Source organism: Hipposideros armiger, unplaced genomic scaffold, assembly GCF_001890085.2.
Source record: "Hipposideros armiger isolate ML-2016 unplaced genomic scaffold, ASM189008v1 scaffold_452, whole genome shotgun sequence".
Lineage (NCBI taxonomy): Eukaryota > Metazoa > Chordata > Mammalia > Chiroptera > Hipposideridae > Hipposideros > Hipposideros armiger.
The window spans coordinates 335,369-354,587 of NW_017731802.1; the positions used below are offsets into that span (position 1 = coordinate 335,369).

General features: G+C 36.4%; 1 protein-coding gene across 1 annotated transcript in view; it reads right to left on the reverse strand.

The window, feature by feature from the left end:
- GABRA2 (gamma-aminobutyric acid type A receptor subunit alpha2) overlaps positions 1 to 19,219 on the reverse strand; it is a 150,527-nt gene that overhangs the window by 7,749 nt on the left and 123,559 nt on the right. Inside the window, exon 6 of the mRNA XM_019665761.1 lies at positions 6,721 to 6,923. Coding sequence (XP_019521306.1) covers positions 6,721 to 6,923 — 203 coding nt within the window. The remainder of the gene's footprint in view (positions 1 to 6,720; positions 6,924 to 19,219) is intronic.

Here is a 19,219-nt window from a genome sequence, read left to right on the forward strand (position 1 = left end):
CTAAAGAACAAAAGGACAGCAACTTGTCTGTTCCCCTTCCCCCAATTCCCCAGCACTGTTCCCATCCCCCCAATTCCCCAATAAAAATCTTTAAAGGAAAAAAAATAACAATTACATGGTTTCAGAGTTGGAAAGAATCTCAGATTTGTCCCTTAGAATATGGAAATGGAGATCTCATAAACATAAAACTAAATATATCAGACTTTGGAGAAAACACCAGGGCTCCAAAGTGGCACATCTATGCTCTTCCTACATGTCATGTTGCTTTTTTACAGTCATTGTGGCTGCTAGAAAGCCTATTACCTATAAAACAACAACATGCTCCCTGGTCAGACAATGCTTTTATTAACTATCTGCTAACCACCCTGACTGAGAAAAGGGATACTTACAGAAGATTGTTTGAAGGTTATACAGTCCATCCAGTTCTCTAAGTACTCTAAAGTCTTTCCTTGGATTAAATTGGGCCATGAGAAAGCTATATACTTGGACCATATTAGCTTAGCTCCTTGAAGAATTGCCTTCACTGAGTTGTATGTTAGTGTAATGCCTTCAGCTTTTATTGAAGGGGACTACAAGAAACATCAATATGAAATTCATTACTGAGTTTATTGGGAAAATGTTGACATTACTACTTGCAACAGTACCCAGCTTTCCTTAATAGAAAACCCATATGATATTGTTTTCAAAAGAGAATTCAATGCAGGAAAATATTTGTTCTGAGGAAATTTATGCTTCCACTTTTTGATTAAAGAAAAATAATGTTTTCCCCCAGCCCCCATGATTTGCTGTGGTAGCCAAGAAGCTCAGAATTTGAAGCTTAGCTGCTCTAGCTATGAACTACAGTTAATGTTCTGGCCCAATGGTGGCCATATGTACAGTGTATTTCCCTTCATTCTGATTTCCTACTTCTATTTAAGTATTATTTTATAGGAACTTAAGTACATGCATTCTTTTGGTAAACTGCCTGAAATGCTTTTGGAACAAGGCAGGATATCAGAATATGCAAATAAATGAATAAAAACGCTTGAAAAGTGATGTTTTCTATGAATTGCATGGAGTGAATCACAAAACAATGGCACATTTTATGTTTGGATATTATGTTGCAATATCTGTGTTTTCAGCAATTTAATATCTAGTGTATTTCCAGACAATATGCCTTGCTTGAGCAGTGTAGAACCATTGACTAACGTTTATAAATGGAAATCATTTCAACAGATTAAAGTAATTTTTTAAAAATTTAATTCAAATAAATTATGTGCTAAACGGTATGCTAGGTAATGGCAGAAAAATGATGACTAAGACAAAACTATTGTCCTATCAGAGCATGTAGCCTGCTGTTAGAAACAGATTTATTTATAATAAATGTATAATTTAATGAGGTTACATAAAAGAATTTGTACCAGGTGCTGTAGAAACATTATGGCAATTAGATTTGTTTGGAAAGTTTCAAGATTAAGTAACATCAGATGGATCTCACGGAATAAGTAAGGAGTTCATCAGTTAGGGAAGGAAGGCAAGGACATTTTAGCAAGAGGGATCAGCACAAGGGGCCAGCTGAATGGCTCAGTTGGTTAAAAGCTCGCTCAAGAGTGCGAGCTCTGAGCAACAGGGTCACCGGTTCGATTCAAGGCCCGAGCTGAGCTGCCACTGAGCTGCCAACAGGTGGCAGGATGGCTCAGCTAAAAAAAAAAAAAAAAAAGAGGGATCAGCACATCTAAATGTTCTACAGATGTGCAGAGGCACAGGCATTTCGGGATGCGTGTAATGGCCAGAGGAAGAATATGAGCACAGGCTTTAAATCTGTGTTTAGAAATGTGATCCTGAGCAAGTAACTTTACTTGACCAATCCTATATTTCCTCAGTTTCTAAAATGGAGATATTCCCAGGCATATAGTACTAAGCACACACACACAAATAACAAAAATATTTCCTTACTATTCATCATGCAAATCAATAGATGAAAAAGATATTGAGTTGTCGAGAAAGTCATGATGCATTTTTGCATTGAAAACCATAGAAAAATATGTCATGACTTTCCCAAGGACCCAATATATACTTGGACCATACTAGCTGAGCTGCTTGAAGAAGTGCCTTTGACAATTCATTAAAAAGCTGAGAAATTGAATGATCAGATTTCTGTTTTAGGAAGATAACCCTGGAACTAATGTAGAGGATGGATTCAAGGGAGACATGATTAGAGATAATAAGAAGTAAAGAGAGTCAAAATAATGAGAGATGGTAAGGACACAATCTAGGACAAATACATAAGTTAGAGGATGGACATCATTTGATGATTGGTTAGATGTTAAGAGATGCTTCCAAGTTTTTGGTGTGTGATATACTAGGTTTTCCCATGAACGGAGGTATAGAGAAAAAATAGGCATGGGCTGGGGGAAGATGTAAAATGAATTTAGGTTTGTTTTGTTTGTTGTTTCTTCCATCTTTTAAAAAATATATGTAAAGACTGCAATGTTAGGTACAAGTAAAAATGCCTAGGGTACAGGTTGGGCATACTGAACCTGTAAGTTAAAAGAAAGGTGTGGAGTGAAGTTGTAGATAATAACTGTGGAAGGTAAGATAAAGCTGTGGGTTGTAAATTTCATTTTTTTATACTTCATTTATCCATACCATATTTATTGAGCACCTAATATGTAGAAAGCCTCGTGCAAAGGGACAGGGATAAGTGATTTATTAATAAATATAGTCATTGTTATCATGATTGATGAATAAGACATGAATATGCAATTACATACTGTGATAAAGGCTCTAATACAAAAGAAGAGGACACTAGACAAACTTATAAAGAGATATAATCATTTGGAGGGAAGAAAAAAAATCAGAAATTTCCTTTGGATTGATATTTGTGCTGAGGATGAGTGGGAATTATCTATTTGGGAATAGTAAAATGGGTGGACAGCGTGCTTATTGTTGCAGACATTCCTACAAATATTTTCAGTAAAACCCTTAAAGTGAGAGAACATAGTGAATTGTTAAAACAGAAACAACATAAAATAAAGTCAAATGACTGTCTTTGGGGATAAACAAGAGCAGATGGTATGGAGACTGGATCCACTCTGAACTCGGGCAGAGAATCTCAAAGAATAGAATGAATAGTGGCAGCTGCCAGATTTTGAGGGAAGAAAGCTGAGATTCTCAGGCTCATTTTAAAGAGGAAAAGAAGAGGAAAAGTTGCTGAATTGGGCCCGAAATATACTTCTGGAGTATAACAGTATTCACTGGGTTCAATGGGGAATCCATTAAGAAAAATGGAAAATCATCATCTGACCTGAAATTGTGAAGGTTATTGATGCCCTTCAGTTATAGAACAATAGATAGAAAGGAAATCAGATTACAGTTGGTTGAGAATTAAATTGAAAGTGAGCAATGCTTTCAGAAAGTTCAAATGAAGAAAAAGAGGGTAAAATCTGAGTATGGAGGAATGGGTGACATAGAATCTGGAGAGAGTTTTCTTTTTGTCTTTATGGTAAATCATAAATATTCAGCATCTTCATAAACTAAAAGGAAGGAGGCAGTTAAAAAGCAGAAGATGGCTTTGAAGAACTAAGAGAAGAATTTAACAACCAATGGATCAATTTTGAGAAAGGAACAAGAAGGAAAGGAACCAAGGGTTGGAATAGAATAATTAATCTCAGGCAAATGGAAGAACATTGGGTGTAACGGAAAGTTCCAGAAGAACTTAAGGGGTTACATAAATAGATACTTTTGTATATAGAAGGAAATAAAAGTTGGATTATTTGATCCAGCATTGCATTTTTACAATGATACGGTTTTGTCTAATTTCATACCTGAGGCAAAAAGTAATGTGAAATCTTGCCCAATATTATAAAGCAAGGTAGCCTTTGTCTTCAAATAGAGGGCTCAAATGTAACTTGAATATAAACTGAGGAGATTTGTTTATTCAACTTTAAAGATCATCAGAGCACAATCTATATGTAAACTGTATGTTAACTACATATTTATTTTTTCAAACATAATATATATATAGAGGGTGCCAAAAAAAAACGGTGCCAAAAAAGTGTATACACATTTTAAGAATGGAAAAAACTGTATTAAAATTGTAATACTTAATATATACTGATAACAAAAGATGAATACAAGTCACATTTGACTTCTGCAATTATAAGAGGTGCTCAAAGTGGTTACCATCAACATAATTTTATTACAGTTTTTTCATTCCTTAAAATGTATATACATTTTTTGGAGATATATATATATATATATATATATATATATATATATATATCACTGATTATTCTTATAAGGCAAATTAATACTTGTCAGTTAAAAATTTTTCAAGGACTTTTCATATGCTCTTTGGATTGATGGATAATTTAACTGAATTTACACATGTTTATCAACTTTGAAAGCAGAGGACTTCACTAGTCTACAGCCTGTAGATTATAACTCTGTATCTCTAGAAAAATATTATTTTCTCCTTAAAAATTAAATTTAAGGAAAACTAAAACATAAGTACATTGCATTGAAATATATATATTTTAGGAAGATGGCTAGTTTAGGGCTCTTTACTTAATTTCTTTTCAAGTCTAAGGACTTGGTATTTCCCAGGTAAGTTTAGAAAACACTTTCCAAAATTCATTTGAATCATGAAATTAGATTAAGTACCCATTGATAAATTCACCATTACAAGTTTTAAAAGCTTTCTTATGAAGGAAAAGAAGTCTTCTCATTGGTATTACATTGCCAGATTTAATATCAGAAGTGTTTATTCTTTTATTCAACAAAAATTTCTGAAGTACCTGGCACTGTGTTTGGCAGTCCAGCTATGAAAACGTAAATAAGAACAAGCGATGTGCCTAATGTAATGTTTTCTTTAACTTAATCACTAAACTTGTGAACCAGTGAGAACTGATATAATATAAACTTTATTAGTTGTTCTCCTGAAAATTAGGTTGGGACATCAATGGATTTGGCCTATTGTAAATTTATCTTCACTATGAGTGATTGGATACATAGGTAGAGTTAAATCCAGTATTCATTAGTAGTAGGGTATTGCTTTTAGAATGCTTTTTCAAGAATGTGTTTTTACATTTACAGGTACTTCTATTTTTTCAAATTGAAGTAGAGAAGGCATTGTAGTTGAGAAGGCATAGTATTTGATATGCCAAATTACAATGTAAATTAAGCACCCTCATAGTATTAAAATACTACATATCAATAATTTTCTATATGGAGCATTTATACCACAAGCCACTATTTATCTCTTGTGACATACTTACAAAGGGCTAGCTAACTATCTTCAAAAAGATGTTAATATGAAAGTGCATGTATAACTAATATAACTATAAAGAAGTAATTTCATAGATAGCAATGAAAAAGCAGTATACTATATGGGTAATGAAAACATAAATCAACAATAAAATGTAATGGAAATGCTGAAATAACCTGGAGGTTATGCATAGAAAATTAATCATATTCCTTTTAATATTTTCTCATTGGCTGTTAGTATGCAAAACATAGCTTTAAAATGAAATAAACTGGAACTCATTAAAACTTCTACACTTTACAAATTAAGGGACAAGAGCAGGACTTTTAAACAATACCATGTTTGAATGCTTAGACTGCAAAATGGTCATAGAAATGAGGATAAACATTTATATTCAGATAACTGCAAAAGAAATGAAACCAGCAAGTATGTTATTCCAAATTTAATGGGAGAGCAATTAAATAGATATATTGCTAAAAGAAATCCTCCAAGTAGGACTTCTAACTCCTATTAAGAAAGCGTTATAGCTAATTATGATATATCCAAAGACTCCTCTTACATCAGGTGGATAATAATCTATAGAATAAGAAAGGGAACACTTGGTATATCAATGCACAAAACTCCCACTAGCTTCAGTGCTTGAAACCTAAAAATAGACACCAATAATCCTGAAAGAAGTTAGTGTTTAAAATAAATAATTTTCACTAGAGACTACATGAGCAACTTAACATTTCTATGCATTTCAGCACCTACTTCTTTTTCCCTATAACATGGGAGAGGTACCAATGTGTGTGGACTTTTACATCCAAGCATCAGGGATGGGGGTACATGAAGAGGACTTCAACCCACCGAAAGGACCTGAAATCCTATAGCAGGTAAAGGCAACACCCACTTCCCTTTCCAAATCTCTTTAAGATGAAGCAGTGGGGGGTTCAAGAGCGTGAATTTAATGATCAGGCGGACCTGGGTTCAAGTACACTTATTACCTACTTGGGTGAGCTCTGGCAAGTAAGGAGCTTCACTAAGCCCCAGCTTCTTCACCAGAAAAAAAGAGAGAAAGAATTGAAAAGACTCTAGCTAGAAAGCTGATGTGAAGATTCTATCACAGAGTATACGTTAAAAAAAATCTTAGCACAGTACATGACACACTGTCAGAGCTCACCAGGTGCTAGGGAGTGGTTTTAATAGAAGTATCACTGCTACGAGCACTCTTAAAGAATTTCAGGCAACAGCACACTTTAAAAGAAAATGTATGATTCATATATATGTGCATACACACATATATACATATATACACATATATATATATTCAAACATAAATCATAATTTTAGAGATATATGTCTATATATCTCTATAGACATATATATAGACATATATGTCAATTTTTAGGACTGTATCTATTATAAGTAGCTGCTATACGCTAAATCCGCCAGGGGATTCTCTTAATCATGGCGAGAAGAAAGTTCTCACTTACCTTGTCATTTACTACACTCTTCCCATCCCAAGCCCATCCTCTTTTGGTGAAGTAATTAACAGTTGCAAATTCAATTAGGGCAGAGAACACAAATGCATAACAAACGGCAATGAACCAGTCCATGGCAGTTGCATAAGCCACTTTGGGGAGAGAATTCCGGGCGCTGATGCTCAGAGTCGTCATGGTTAGAACAGTGGTTACACCTGCAGGAGGAAAGAGGAACGGAAAACATCAACAGACACTACAGGGCAGCACTGGAAGCAATTTGGTTGGTTTTGTTTTTCTTTTGTTCAAAGAAGTTTTTAGGGTCACTTGTATCCACTAAAAAAAGAACAAAAAGAAAACCAAGAAACCTGAAGAGATGACCCTGAAATGCTTTGAGTTTTCATTTTGTTTGTAGGAATTCCTTTGTCTTTCTCTTCTTAAGTACTATGAAGGTTAAAAGGACGCTGAGACTGAAGTAGAATTTCCTGTGAGGAAGAGTCAAAACTTTAAATTGACCTATTGCCCATTAATATTATTTTTTTTAAATCCTACAGAAAGCCTCACATTAATTTGTTCATCATTTACTTGAATCATGCTAGGCAATGGACCAATCATCCATCACAGTGATTAAAATGGAACTACGATTAAGAAGTTCTTCATTCTAAGTATAATTACCTAAGTATGAAATGAATTCTGGATTGCTTAGCACTGTGAGGACATTATTTCTTCCATGATGAAGGTTAGAATCTATAAAAAATAAACCAAGCAACTAAAACCAAAGCCTTGTAAAATGTAATACACTACTTTTAAGGAATATTTTAAATTTCTGTAGGTTTAAAAAATAATCTAGTTGCCCTCATGCACTGTTGGGGGTCATAAGTCAATAAAATGTTCTAGAAACTTCAGTATGAATCTACAGATACTACTTTTCACCATATTCAGATCTTCCCCATATCTAAATTTTATTTTCTTTCACCTCCTTTTGGAAACTAGACGATAAAATTGTTAACACTGACTATAAGTTCCTTCCTCTTTCCCTCCCTCCTTTCTCTTTTCTCTTTTCAATGGAAGGGTAAGATTCTCATACTCCAGCTTTCCTGACTGCTAGTCAGCCTAGCCTGGTCCCATAACAATGTAAGTAGAAGAGCTGTGTATTACATAAAGAGGTGCACTTTACCTGCAAAGCCCACAAACTTCCACACACCTGTCTCCCAACAATGGACATTTTTCTATTCCTAGTAGGGCCTCCATACAGGAATGTTTCCACAACATTTCTTTAACAGACTGTTTCTTCCCTTATCACCTCTGTGTTACTACTAAAATTCAATGCTTTTTTTGCAGCTTAAATTTCTTTCTCAGTAAAATAAAAGGCAAGCGTCTTAAAGCTTTTAGCACTGAAATCCAATGCTTATGTGAAACCTATGTGACCATTCCCCATACACAGACGATAACCAACATATAGCTCTTTTATATTCTGGTTTTATTCTATGTACAATCTCTTATTTCAACGTGTAGGTGTCAAAAACCTCAACTCATAGTAGCTGAGCAAATGGTGTCAAAGGAAAGGATAGGTGTTGAGTGAAGTTATGCACTGAAAGAAGAAAATCAAATCAGGAGAACTGATTTCAGCACGGAGACTGACACTGTAGGCTCCAAGGCCAGATGCCTGAGTTCTAATCTTATGACCTTGGGGAAATGCCCTAGCCTCTTTGGTTCCAGTTTCCTCGTTTGTGAAGTGGGGATTGCGAATAGTGTGTTCCCATAGTGTCATTAGAGCAACAGTGATTTACTGTATATAAAGCAGCATCTGTATTATAGAAAGAAATCTCAGGGCATGTGCGAAAAAAGTATCACCCTGAAAGCAGAGTCAAAAAAGATTTAAATCAGAAAAATGAAATGAAGTAAAATCCTTCTTTAGATCTTTATCGCCATGAAATGCTTGTGTGTGAGTATTTGTGATTGGATTGTGGGCTGGTAGTTAGGAAGGAAAAGTCTCAGAAATCAAACAGGCACAAAAACTGTCATAGAACAGAAATGCAAAATTGTTTGATACCATCTGCTGGTTACTTGTAGAAATGGCAGAAACAACAGACATAATAGTTTTGATTTTTTCCCCCTTTCAACCTAATGGACAAAGGAATAATGCTGCCCCTTAAAAATAATAATAATAAAATAACGTTTACAAATACAGTATAAGTGCACTATGAAAGGCTGCAATTTTATTTTTAAGGTTGAGGTTTTAACACATAACTGTATTACATATGAATGATAAAAATGTTGAAACTTCTATGTGTTAGAGACAGAAATTAGAACTTGGCTAACAACATATTTTTGTCACAAAACCTAATTAACTCAAACTCCACTAATTTAATATTTGTGAGCCTTTAGAAACTATTGATTATGATCTAAATATTGGGTTGTCAGAAAAGTCATGACGTATTTTTTCTGTTTTTCGTTGCAAAAATGCGTCATGACTTTTCTGACAACCCAATAGAAGAAAATGCTTGAAAGGTTAATTATAGTGTGGACAACCCTGTGAGGGATCACAAATTTTTCTGTTTGCTTAGCTGAATATATCATGGATTTTAAAGAATCCAAAACTCATATCCTTTTCCCCAAACCATTTTCTTCCTGAAATCCTTTTCTCAGTGAAAAGCTCTTAAAATCTAAATGAAGCCGTTTTCATATCCCAGGATGACATTGCAAAGATATGAATATTCTATCGGTCTGGGCGACCTACTGTTTCCTCTGACTCGAGTCTTTTTCTTGTTGCTCATCCCTATTTGTTATTTAGCTAATTCCAATTCCTTCTCTCAGTAAGTTATCGGGTGCGTACTAAATGCCAGGTACTTTTGTAGGCACTGAGAACACACTGATAAACAAAACAACCGCACCCCGAGTGCAGTCTACTAATGCTGTAGTACACACAGCTCAGCTTGTTAGTTGTGCAGGATACCCCTACAGGCACCCAGAGCCTGGCCCTAGCATGTGTCTACCAGATCGCGTCCATTTTGAATTTTCTGCTGGTTTCCATGACTGTGTACCCCAATCAACTATATGGATTAAAGCCTTTGTGCCTTCTTCCCCAAAATGTAAAAGGGTGCCTAGTAGAGGGTAGGAGGTCCTTAAAGAGTTTTTAAATGAATTATTAAATATTTATTGAAACCACTCCCCCAGTGATCTGTAATGGATAAACATTGATCTATTAGGATAATTGCAAGAATTCTATTTCTTCATTTATTATAAAGCAAGCACGCGTTTAGCCCCCATTTTGTGCCAGGCGCTGTGCAGCTGTGAATGGAACATGAGCAAAACCAAATGAGAGACTTTTTTTTTTTTATTAAAGTACAAGGTAAACTAACATCACAACTGGGCCACAGTTACGATGAACTGCAATCAGATGATCTCCCTAGAGTAGGAAATTGGGTTAGGCTTTCCTAAGAAAACAAGAGGAAAAGTTGAAGAGGTCACTAGACAAGAGGAAATAACCAGACTTAGGAAAGTACATGCACGAAAGCCCAGGGGCGAGGAGAAAGGTGGCATTCGAGAGGAATGGAAACAAGCTTGCAGGATGGGAAGGTAGAAAGTAAGGGTTTCATGGAAGATGAGGCCAGACAGGGAGGCTGGAGCCAGGCTACTGAGGGCCTGTTGTGAAGATGATGTAACTCCTTTTCAAGCACAATGGCAACCATTACATACAGGGTTCGTTTTAAACGGGGTAATGATATGATCAGTCTTTCTGGTTTAAAAAACTACTTTGGCTATTGTTCATCTGTTGTTAAAGTGGTTGGTTTTTTTTCTCCTCTTGTTTTTCCTACATTTTCTCTTTGCTTTTGCTTTACTGAAGTTTGAATATGATATGACTACATATGCTTTTGGTTTGTTGGTTGGTTTTTTGTTTGTTTTGTTTTGTATTTATCCTCCATGGTATTCTCTGAGCTTTTTGGATCTATGATTTGGTCCTTCATATTTGGAAAGTTCTCAGCCATTATTACCTCAAATAGTTCTGGCCTCTTCTCACTTCTTCTGATATTCCAATTATGAATATTGAAATTGTAGCATGGTTCTTAGATGTTTTGTTGTTATTGTTTGTTCAATTTTTTTTCTGCTTGAATTTCAATTTGGAAATGTTCTAGTAATCTATATACAAGCTCAGCGATTTATTCTTCAGATGAGTTAAATTAATGGATGAACCCATTAGAGGCATTCTCCATTTCTGTTACTGTGTTTTTTATAGCTATCATTCCTTTTGATTCTTAGAGTTTCCATCTCTCTGCTTGCATTACTGATCTCTTTTTCATGTTGTTTACGTTTTACATTAGAGACATTATGTATTAATCAGTTATTTTAAATTCCTTGTCTAAATTCCAATATCTGTGTCATATCTGAGTCTGGTTCTGTTGTGTGCTTTTCATCTATAGACTATGTTTTGGTGTTTGTTTTTAGTTTTCCTTTGGCATGCCGTCTAGTCCTTTTTCATTTTTTCTCCCAGTTTTACTGAGACATAATTGACATGTATCACTGATAAATTTCTGTTGTAAGCCGACCATGTTGATTTGTGTAATAGGAACTGAGATGAACAGACCTTTAGTGTAGGATTTCTGTTAATCTGGTTAAAAGTTGGGGTGTGCTTAAGGTTTGCTGTAGTTACAGGAGCCACAGGATTCAAGTTCCTTTTGTGTTCTCATTGAGGTTGGTTTTTTCCCTCTTGACTTTGGACTTCCCTAAGTACCCCTCCTCCCAGAAAGTTTGTGTCTTCAGTTCTTTCTGCTGTAAGCTACAGCTATTCTACTGGATCTCTGTTGGATTGGTGGGAAGGTGTACTAAATGGGGGACTGTTCCAAAACCTTCTGATAAAATCTCAGTTTCTCAGGCTGTAACCTTCCCAAGTGTTTCTCCACTGGGACAGCTTTATTCCTCATTCTCCTAGTCCCTTTCTGGTTGCAGCATGCCCGATCTATTTCCTTGAAGCTCTAACCTGATGACAGTGTTTCATTTCCTCATGCGCCCTTAGGTGAGAGAGTAAGGCTAGAGAGGCTGGATTGGGAGGAATGCCCTCTAACAGCTGGGATGAGTCTCTGACCAAGTCCCTCCCCCTGGACATAGGTTTGTATTATGGAGAAGGCTCTGGGTGTATTTCAAAATGATTCCTCTTCTTTGCCCCTTCTCCTGCCATAGTCAGGAAGGGCTGTTTCTCAGCTCTTTACCTTGAGAACCTGATGGAATTCCTGGAGGTAACATTCATGAATATGGGGGGTTTCCCTCCAGAACTGTGGCTTTAAGAGTTCTCAGTCTCTGGGCTGGCCGAGTGGCGCATTGGTTAAGAGCTGGCTTGGGACGCCAGAGGACCCCGGTTCGGATCCCACATATGAGGGCCAGTGACACTGCCCTCTACAGCTAAGATGCTGAACAACAGCTCAACCTGGAGCTGGGCTGCCATGAGTCGCCGGCAACCGTGTAGGCTGCAGTGGGTTGCCATGGGCTACCGTGTGTCGCTAGCAGCCAGCGTGAGCGGCTAGCAGCTGCAGTGAGCGGCCGTCCAGAAGCCGGCGACTGATCTGCCTTGCCTGGGAAGAGCACAATGATGGTCCCAGCTTGGGCCAGTGAAGCAATGTCCTCCACAACTAGACTGAAGAACAAAACAACAGCAACTTCTCTGTTCCCCTTCCCCCAATTCCCCAGCGCTGTTCCCATCCCCCAATTCCCCAATAAAAATCTTAAAAAAAAAACACAAAAAAAACAAGAGTTCTCAGTCTCACACTAGTACACACTCAATCTCCAGCAATTCATCAAAATGACCATTTAAGCACCTCTCCCAGAGTATGATGCTTCAGCAGTGTCTCTCTGAATATGCCTGCTGCCTCTTCACAACTCGAGGTGGTGGTTTGCCTGTCACCTCGATTCTCATACAAATGCAATAAAAGTCTTTAGTTTTCAGCTTTTTGTTGTTGTAAAAATGAGACTGACAACTTGCAAGTTCTTCACATGTCAGCTCTGAAACCTGAAGCTTTGTGCTTTGATTTTAAAACACGATTTTTAATAACTTCCCAAGTTATCTGTCAGATGTCTATTTTTTTTTCTTCTTGGATTTCTGGTTGTGTTCTGGGTAACTGAGTTTGACAAATAATCAGAAAAATGAGGTGATATTTAGCAAGATTATAAATCAATAAAATACAGGCAACCTCTGGAAGTAAAGAAAGAACTGATTTCAGCAGATGACTGATAGTCAACAAGGCAAATTCACAAATCTCTGAATTTGGCCAGCATAATTAAATTTGAAACACAGATGCTCTAAGAGTTCACTGTGTTCCTGCTAACTGATCTCAAAAGGGGAGCTTTGAAAGAATATAAAAATGAATTGCAATGAATTATAGTGTCAATTATAATAATAATGTTATAATATTGTTGTAACTACATCATTTTTAAATATCTTGCATAGGAAAATTCAGGAAATCAACCAAGTTTTTAACTAATATATACTTGATTTATTTAGTCAGTTTTCCTACTATTTAATTTTCCTCACTAGCTGCCTTGATTATATTTTTGGCAAAAACACGACCGATAGATTTGGGCCAAATGTCTTAATGCTTTCACCACAAGCATAAGCAAAATTATGTTGCTTAAGATTGAAAGTAAGAAGAAAATACATGCAGTTAATGTTACTGACACTAATTTAACATCTATGCACACTAGTTTTAAATTAGTAACATGCTAAAAACCATCACAGATATAGACTGGAATTTATTTGCAATCAGTATGAATGTGAAAGTAGATACACATATATGCATACGACTACTCAGGAACTCTGGGAAATCAGTGGTGGAGCCTGAAGCTGTGAGGACCAGTTCATACTCCAAATCTGGACTGAGAGCCCTTCCATGTCATCCATATCCCTCGAACATCACATATCATGCTATGCCCATGTTCTTGAGGTTCAAGAGGGCTTGCCAACACTTGGTCTGCATTCTAGCAAAAAGAGGAGAAAAGAGGAGAGGCCCATCCGTTCACCTTAAAGGGTATGTTCCCAAGCTGAAAATTATACACCGAATTTTTACTCATCTGTTTTTGAAAACTTAGACATGTGGCCATATCTAGCAGTAGGGGAGGCAGAGACAGGTAGTCTTGACTCTGTACAACTAGAATCAAGACTTTTATTAGGAGACAAACTAATCATCTCTGGTGGAGGGAGGCCTGAGAATGTCCAGGCCCGATTGTGAATTGGTTGAATATGTGAGACAGGAAGAAAGGTGTTTATTTTAATGACTCTCTAAAATGCCAAACTACCTAATGAAGAAAACAAAACTCAACATATACATGTTGACATCCTGCAAACCATTCTAATGTGCTTGCTATGCAGACGCAGCTCAAAGAGCCCGACTTCCTGTTTGGGCCATTCCAATAAAGATTCTAGGCTACCACGACTCCATGAACATTCTGTGTTTGGACCACTCTTCTTTTGTTCTCCTTGTAGGCTGTTCTCACCGTCAGTCCCTCAATTGCTCATATTCCACAAAGTAATACATTGCTTTTCTACTCTTCTTACTTTGTTGCTCTCTCTTGACGATATCATTTACTCTCAATTCCTAGCCTGCTCCCATATGATGCAGATCATCAAGGATGCATCTTATGAGCGCTACCAAATAGCTAACCATCTTCTGGATATCTTCACATGAACTAAAAAAAAAAAATATTGAGCCTCCTATGACATTTATTTTTTATTATTAAAATTGTATCCAGTCTACTATATGCCTGCGATTTTGTCAGACATGAGTATATAAAAAACAAAAATGATATATGCTCAGGAGGAACATATAAATAATGGATAAACAAGTTACAATGACAGTATAATAAGTGATGAAGAAAGTATGGGGTGTCCTGAGACTACCTGAAGGTTATCTAGCCAAGATTTAAGAGTCAGAGAATGCTTCCTAGAGGATGTGTTATATAAAAGGAGATTTGAAGAGTCTGAGGAATATGTTCAATGAAGTCACAACACATTTCTAGATCTGGTGTAGTTTAATGTAGCAAAATGTGGACTCACAATGGGTGAGGCTACAAAGACCCCATGGTAAGGGTTTCAGTCAATGGCTGCATTGTAAAACTACGGAAACGTTTTATGCAGAAAAGGGTTATATAACTAGATTTAAGTTTTAAAAGATCACTTTTGCCACACTGTGAAGAGTGGAACAAGGGAAGTAAGACTAAGGACAGGGAAACCAAAGAAAGCTTTTTTGTAGTAATCAGCAAGTGTCCCATAGACATCTCAAATTTGAACATATGCAACTGAATCTAGAGTTTAAAACATGATTCTCTATTGGAGGGAATTACATTACATTTATCTAGTCACTTATTTAGAAATATAGGGGTATCCTGCAATGCCTACATTTCTCTCCACTTCAGAATCACTATGTCCTGCATATTCTCCCTCCCCAGTATCTCTCAAATCTATAACTCACTCTCCACCAATATTTACTGTCATATTTCAGGCCTTTATTATTTCTCATCTGGATGATGCCAATTATCTCTTATCTAGTTATTTGGTGCCATTCATACTATTTCAATCTTTTTATATAATATTCTCCATAATAATCTTCCTCAAACTCAAATGCATCCATTTTTACTCCCTTGCTAAAACACCCTTCAAACAGCTTCCATGGTGTTAGCATGAGATAGAAGCCTGTACATAAAGTGGCCTCTATCTAACCATCCTTTCATACAAATGAATCCCATGCCTAAGAAACACCAGTCAGTAATTTGTGGTTCTCCATATACTCCATGTTGCTTTTGATAATTGTGTGTCCTCTGCTTAGAAGGTGGCCCTTTCGATTATGCTAATTTGCAAGACTTGACTTGATGCTTCTACCCTTTGGGCTTCTCTGACTTCCTCAGATATAGTGGCTTCCTTCTTTTGTTTGCCCTTAGCTTATATTGCAATATTTCTCTCCTGGCACCTTTGAGCCTTTACTTCACTTATTTATTTACATGTCTGTCTCACTCCTCCACACTCTTAGCAGCTTGTGGGCACATAGCTCATCATGTCTTTTTCAAATGCTGCCACTTAACTCAGATTTTGGCAACAGCAAATACTCATCATCTGTTGGTTCACCAGTTGAAAGTATTAATTTGAGAAAACTGAACAGTAACCTTGGTGAACCACTTTTATAGATTCTTTAAAAAGGAATATACAAGTTAAGAATCTAATAAGCTTTAGAATGAAGCAGGTTTAATCACAACATCGCAATATAAATGTAATGTGAAAATAGTATAAACTGATGCCTTTTGCACATAAATCTCATATCCTTACATATTCCAGATAGGATCATAGAAGGTATCACATAGGAGCACCTACTGTATGCTATTTTCTGTCATAAGAACTTTCATGCATTAATTTGTGTGATCCTCATAACAATGATGTGAGTTAGGTATTATGATCGCCTCATTTACAAATGAGGAAACTGAGGCTAAGTGAGGTTGAGTACCTTACTGAAGATCAGACTGGCATCAAGTAGTAGAGGTGGGTGGGGTACAAGCCCATGCAGTCTGCCTCAAAAGCCCATGCCCTTCTTTAAATTATGCTGCCTAATCTATAAATGGTATTCCCTTTCAATATCAATTGTATGTCCATGTCACGTAGTCTTTCAATATCATGAATTGAACCCTTGCAGTTTACTACTGCAGCCCATGAGATCTTTATAAATTTTAATTTTATATATATCATGCACTAAAGTGTTTAAATTGCTTAAAAAGCAGCTATACATAGGAACAAATGTGCACTAAAGTCAGGCAAGGATTTGGATTCTGCTTCTGCCACAGCAGCTATGTGATCTTGCTAATCTGCAGCCCCTCGCCTCATCTGAAAATGGAAATTATATTTCTTCAGGTTGTTGGTGGGATAAAGTACAAATTTATATGCTTAGTCTAAAAGCATACAGATATTCAATTTTTCCTTCTCTTCCTCTTCTCTCTGAGCCTCGGTGACTTCATCTCTAAAATGGGAATTATAATATAAATCTTATATACTCGAACATTAAATAATATATGATAATGTCCTATATAGAACCTATCAAATAAAGAGCACTGTGGCTTCCCGAACATATTAGGCCCCCGAAGTGTGGATAAAGCTAAGAATCCAAACCAAGGATGCAACAGTCCCATCTAGTGGTGGTTTAAGAAAAATAAAAGGACACTTAGGGATTGTTCTGATTTAATGGTTACCTAGAAAGCCTTGGGCTGTTTTATTTTAGTTATTCATTTCCCACCTTGAGAAATAATTTAATTGCCTCACAAGGAAAAAGAAAGGAAAGCTTTGAACCAGATTCCCCTCTATTGTTTCACTGTTCCAAGAAAGGCTGAAATCTTTGCAGAGTGGATACACATATTTCTGGCCTTATTAAAACCATTTTCATTTCATTTCACCCAGTCTGCACTACTCTGCTTCTAGATTTCTAAGAGGAAATGATTCAACTCTTTAAATTAGGCATAATTTGATAGCCTGATGCTATCAAATGGATCCACTTGTGTAATTATGACTTAAGACCAATCTCTTGTAAGAACTACCCATCAATCATAACTTCTTACATTTGAGAGGTGACTTCCAAGAAATCTAGCATGGTTCACAACTAATCTCAAATGCAATGAGGAATGAGGTAGAAATTCTGGATTAAGGAAAGGTTAGATCTAAAAATGGTTGAATACGGCCTTCCAGGGATATCACTATGAAACCCCTGCATCAATGTTCCATTACCCAAAAATGTCCAATCTGATGTAACTGCTAAAAGTTACAGTCATTGTTATGGATTGCATGTTTGTCTTTCCCAAAACTGTGTATATGTTGAAATCTAATCCCTGTTGTGATGGCATTTAGATGTAGGTGGGGCCTTGGGAGATGATTTGGTCATGAGGATGGAGCCCTCATGAATGGGATTACTGCCTTATAAGAAGCTGGAGACAGAGCTCACTCTCTTTCCTCCATGCAAGGACACAATCAGTCAGCAGTCTACCACCCAAAAGAGGGCTCTCACCAGAACTCCACCGTGCTGGCACCCCAATCTCGGCCTTCTAGCCTCTAGAGCTGTGAGAAATAAACTTCTGTTGTCTATAAGACACACAGTTTATGGTACTTTGTTAAAGCAGCTTGAACTAAAACAATAATATTCTGATTTCTTGAGTTTAAAAGGAAATAATATATTCAGTATGATGACAGTAAGACAATAAAAGAACAGAAGACAACAGAAAACACCATCCTGTATAAGTTCCTCATTGTTTTCAAACCCTTTGACTATTTCAATCTTGTAATTGCAATCCCATAAAATACAGGGTAATGTTCAAATGTTAATAGTTTGGGTGATTTCTTATAGCTCCCTAAGGTGATTCAACTGGGGAGATATTATGTTATTTGTGATGAATAATGCGTTATTAAAGACTTTTTTTCTTCACAAAAAGTTACCCAAGTAGAAAACATTTCCTTGAAAGACTAGTACATATTTGAAAATAAATAATAGCTATTATTCTTTGGAAAGTTCAAAAACTAAAAATAAGTATGCACTCAAAATTTTGCTATAGTGAACCTAATTATTTAATGACCTAAACATATATAAAGAGTAAAGTAACCAGAGTAGAAAAAGCCACAGTTTTCTACTTTATTTCAAAGCTTAACAAAACAAAAATTGTATGTACTTACAAAAAAAATCAAAACAACAGAACAAATGCCCTTTTGGGGAGTCCACTTCATAGTTGATGTAGAGGCCTGACCACCGCATTGTATTTCTGAAACTGATGTTGAATAATACTGTATGTCAACGATAATTATATATACATATAACCTCGGGACACGGAGTAGAGTGCGGGAACGGATTCAATGGAATTGTAATAGANGGACACGGAGTAGAGTGCGGGAACGGATTCAATGGAATTGTAATAGATAAGCATGATATCGGGGGTGGGAGGGCAGTGGATGGGGGGAGGGGGGTTGTTACTTTGTGAGGGTGAAAAGGGTAACTATTGCATTTTTCTGTACACCTGAAACTAACAATAAAAAAAAAAAAACAGAACAAAAAAGACTTCCTCTTGAAACACCTGAAATCCCCCTCTTATATTCTGTATGGTCATCAGGCTTTCATAGATGAGTTCCAAGACAAAGTATGTTGTAGAGAAATGGTAGCAATCACATTCTTCAAAGTTTCTAATGACTAAAGGTGATCTTATTATAAGTAGCTATCCTTTTGAAGACCTGGATGAACTAGGTTAATTGGGCTTAAGAAACGCAGAATATGACATCTGGGCAGGACTGAACTTTGAAAAGCAATTTAATATATTAGTTGCTATACCATAAGCTGATCATATAAACTTCTGGACAAGGAATAGGGCAAGGGATCTGAAATACTTCCAATAAGCAGCTGCTGATACTAACAGTTAACCACAATTCAAAATATGAACGTTCACCTCAAGCTCTGGTCTAGGTTTGGTAAGCCTGACTCTCAAATAGAAATTACCCATGTAATCACTCGGGATATTT